General features: G+C 42.4%; 1 protein-coding gene across 1 annotated transcript in view; it reads left to right on the top strand.

Annotated features, from left to right (window-relative positions):
• Nucleotides 1-227: 227 nt before the first annotated feature.
• LOC123514721 (kinase suppressor of Ras 2-like) overlaps nucleotides 228-3,853 on the top strand; it is a 26,332-nt gene continuing 22,706 nt past the window's right edge. Inside the window, exon 1 of the mRNA XM_045272791.1 lies at nucleotides 228-841. Within this exon, the coding sequence (XP_045128726.1) occupies nucleotides 639-841 (203 nt within the window). The 5' untranslated portion in view covers nucleotides 228-638. The remainder of the gene's footprint in view (nucleotides 842-3,853) is intronic.

The following is a 3,853-nucleotide window of genomic DNA, read 5'->3' as shown; positions in this document are numbered from 1 at the left end:
CCCCTCTCTCACTCTCTCTTTTTTATTTTATCGCCTTCTCACAATATTCAGTGGGAAGCATTGTTGCAAACAACAAAAACGCTTTGATTTGCTAAATTTTGTATCTAAAAGTGAACATTTTCATCAACAATTCAAATAATGAATGTTTTAATACCTAGGTTAATTACTAATCGGCACCGCAGACTCTTAAGAATGTATATAAGGAGGTGGGCAGTGGCGCGTGCCCAGTGTGAGCTGGAGCATGTGGCTGGGAAACTTCTCCAGTTCTTTCCCCTTCTTCTCCTCCTGTCCCGTCTCCCTTCAGTGGTCAGGGGCGCCTTAGAAGGGAATGGAGCAACATTAGAACGTGTAAGACAAGGTCCCAGTGGCGGCGGAGGCAGAGATGATCTCCAGTGGGTGGAAGAAGGAAGCGCAAGAAATGAGTTTGATGATATTGGGGACGACAAAAAAAATTACTTAGTAACTCGACGGAAACAAGAGACACGGGGTGAATGACGCCGTCAGATACATTTGTGCTGTTATTACACATCGTGCCACGTGACAGTCTTAGGGACCATGAGTGCCTGGGTGTGTATGGTGATGTCTGCAGGCCCTCAGTAGCCTCGTAGGTGACGAAGGAAGTCTTATGCTCTCTCAACATGACCTCCATCTACTTCACGGAGGGTGGGCTTGATGCGCATTGGGGCCGCAGTGACTCCCTCGTGTCCACCGCCAGTAGTAGTGGGGATTCCGTGCTTGGCTCCAGAGTGGGCTCCCGTTGGGCTCTTCTTGGGGACGACGACGTCTTCCTACCCGCAACTGTGGCCATCCCGCGCCCGTGCCTCCCTGACCTTGACCTGAGGTGAGTCTTGTTCCCAGTGACCTATACTTGATTGATCTTCCACTTCTTTCAACCTCTGTGACCTCTAACTTATAATACCCTTTTCACCGTGTCTGCTAGCTTGTATTTCTTTCTCTTCCCCCTCCTCTCTCTCTCTCTCTCTCTCTCTCTCTCTCTCTCTCTCTCTCTCTCTTTTCTCTCTCGTGTGTGTGTGTTCAAATATTTATATGTATATTTGCGTAATTTTTATACCCATGTCTTGATTCGGATTGGTGTTGTTATGATCTCACGATGCTGCTTTCTTACTTCTTCCTTGTATGTGAAGCCCTGTTGTCTTCAACCTAATAGAATTATTGTTATAATTTTTTTATGCATGATGTTAACGATAATAATAATAATAATAATAATAGTAATGATAACAATAATAATAATTATTATTATCATAATAATAATTATCATTATAATGATAAAGATGATAATAGTAATAGTAACAATAGTGAATTGGTTATCGATATGGCAGTTGTAGAGTTTTATTTATTTATTTATTTATTTATTGTGCACGTTATCACGTGTGTTCTTATGTTATCCCAACAGAGAGAACTAGATAATGAAATGAGAGAGAGAGAGAGAGAGAGAGAGAGAGAGAGAGAGAGAGAGAGAGAGAGAGAGAGAGAGAGAGAGAGAGAGAGAGAGAGAGAGAGAGAGAGAGAGAGAGAGAGAGAGAGAGAGAGAGAGAGCGCTTATGACGTCACACTTTACGTCAGCACTGCTCTCTTCCTTTAACCAGCGAGTAGCGGTGAGGAGACCTTGCGTCAGTCGATCTGTTTGTCTGTCTGTCCCTGTGTGGTTCTACCTGCTTGTGTCTGTTGTACTGTGTCTGATTCGTGGCCGCTTTTGTCATTTCCTTGGGGATTAATAATTTCACTTTTTTAACCTAAACTCGAAACGGCAACCGATCTGAGAAATCTGTAGACAGAAAGCAGCTATCAATTAGCATTAGTCCCAGTCCCCAATCCCAAGGTAAACCTATATTAGGTTTACTAGTGTTATCCCAGAAATAGTTCTCTTCTATTCTAAATATATCCCGTTTTCTACTGAACAATTAACTTTCCAGCGATGACTATTTTAAGATGGCAATTTTAAGTGAAGGTTTCGTTTTTTCTATCCAAACGAAGGAACTAGAATGATTGTGAGGGGAAGTTTTGCCCCCTCGTCTCACTGATCCAGGACTGACTTCTCACAATGTCATGATTAGGTAAGTCCCTCATATCATACAAGGGCGGATAATCACATTTCTATTCATATAATTCACACTCTGGTCTTTCTTTACGACTCTCTTACCATACACGCACATTCAAGTCCCTTTAGCTTTCCTACTTGCACACTACATACAGTACGATTAGTTTGGCCTTCGCTACCTGTTCTTCTCTTTTCCTCTTCACATACCTTGGCCTTTCCATTTTTGGTCCTGTTCCACACACACAAAGGCAACGACAAATATTACAGCTCTTCCATCCCACTTTTGTACTTCGCCTAAAACACATTCACTCATTACTCTTCATATTACATCATTCATATTGGTGACAGCTTATTACTTTTACTACAGCCCTCTCAAACCTCTCTCTCTCTCTCTCTCTCTCTCTCTCTCTCTCTCTCATGTGTTTTACGTTTTTAAACCAACTCTTATGCAGTAATCCCTCCCCTCCTCACCTTGCTTAGAGAGAGAGAGAGAGAGAGAGAGAGAGAGAGAGAGAGAGAGAGATGGATGTAAGGCTTGAAGGAGACGTTCCCTCTCAGGAGGTGGGAGTGGCATTCAGGCTTCAGACTCCGCCCACCTGTGGTGACGTCACTGGCGGCGTGGTGACGTTATAGCCGAGGGGAAATCAAAGTGTTTACATACAGGAGCTGCTTACGTCACAGTGCGTCCAACGAGTGCCTTCAGGAAACTGTAATGTGAGAGAAGAGAGTTGGGGGGAAAGGGTCGAACGAAGTAGAATGTTGGGGAGAGAGAGAGAGAGAGAGAGAGAGAGAGAGAGAGAGAGAGAGAGAGAGAGAGAGAGGAACTTGAAAGTAATGCAAGTTTGGAGATGATGATGATAATGATGATGATGATGATGATGTGCCGATGAAAAGATTAAAGGGAAGAAAAACAAGGGAAATTGAAATTATTGTTAGAATACAATGAAATTGAAATTATGAATGATTGTAAAAATCCAGTATAAAACAGGACACAGGAATATCTCACAAGGAAGGGAAGAATGGTGTGGTACAGTATACTCGTACATTAGGTATGACGAAAATTAAAGAAATATGAGTGATCTGATTACTACATATCCCTACCATTACTTCCATCCCTGAGCGGTGCCACTCACCTCTCATCTTGTCCCAGATGGCTCACACGGCGCCCTCTCCGGCCGGCGAGACACGAGGAAGTGATGCGCTCACGTTGGATTGGAAGCTCTATAGCATATTCCTGAATAGACTAACACACACATACACACACACACTTCTCGTGCGTCATTCCATGTTGACAACACAGTAGCTAACGGCGCATGGTGTTTACAAACATTGCCGGTGTTGTACCAGAGTGACGCCAAGCAGAGATGATGAAGGACGCGCTCACAATAAAATACTGACCTTATTACAGAAAACGTATGACGTAAAACATCTAATTTGAAACGTTTTGACTTTCATTGTGATTTTTTTTTTCAGAAGCTACAAAGGGAGATTCTTAATCAAGTTTATATGGGTGTATTTTTTTTTCTCTTTTGCCTTTATAAGGTTCAAGAATTCTGAAAACACCCTTGAGACCCAACTTACTTTCACTGTAGTTTGGTGAATGGGCTCGAGATAAGACATAGAAACGTTTGATAATGTTTCGGTATTTAATCTTGCCTCGAAGTCTCTTCATCTGACTCAATATAGATAAAGAAAGCGAAGAGGAGAGGGGAGGAAAAAGTTTGAGATCAATTAACCTACAAAATACTCCTCGTGTACGTCTCTTACAACAAGCCATATTTGGATTTGAAATCT

This window comes from Portunus trituberculatus, chromosome 38, assembly GCF_017591435.1.
Source record: "Portunus trituberculatus isolate SZX2019 chromosome 38, ASM1759143v1, whole genome shotgun sequence".
Taxonomy (NCBI): Eukaryota; Metazoa; Arthropoda; class Malacostraca; order Decapoda; family Portunidae; genus Portunus; species Portunus trituberculatus.
This window is presented reverse-complemented; position numbering and strand designations above follow the sequence as displayed.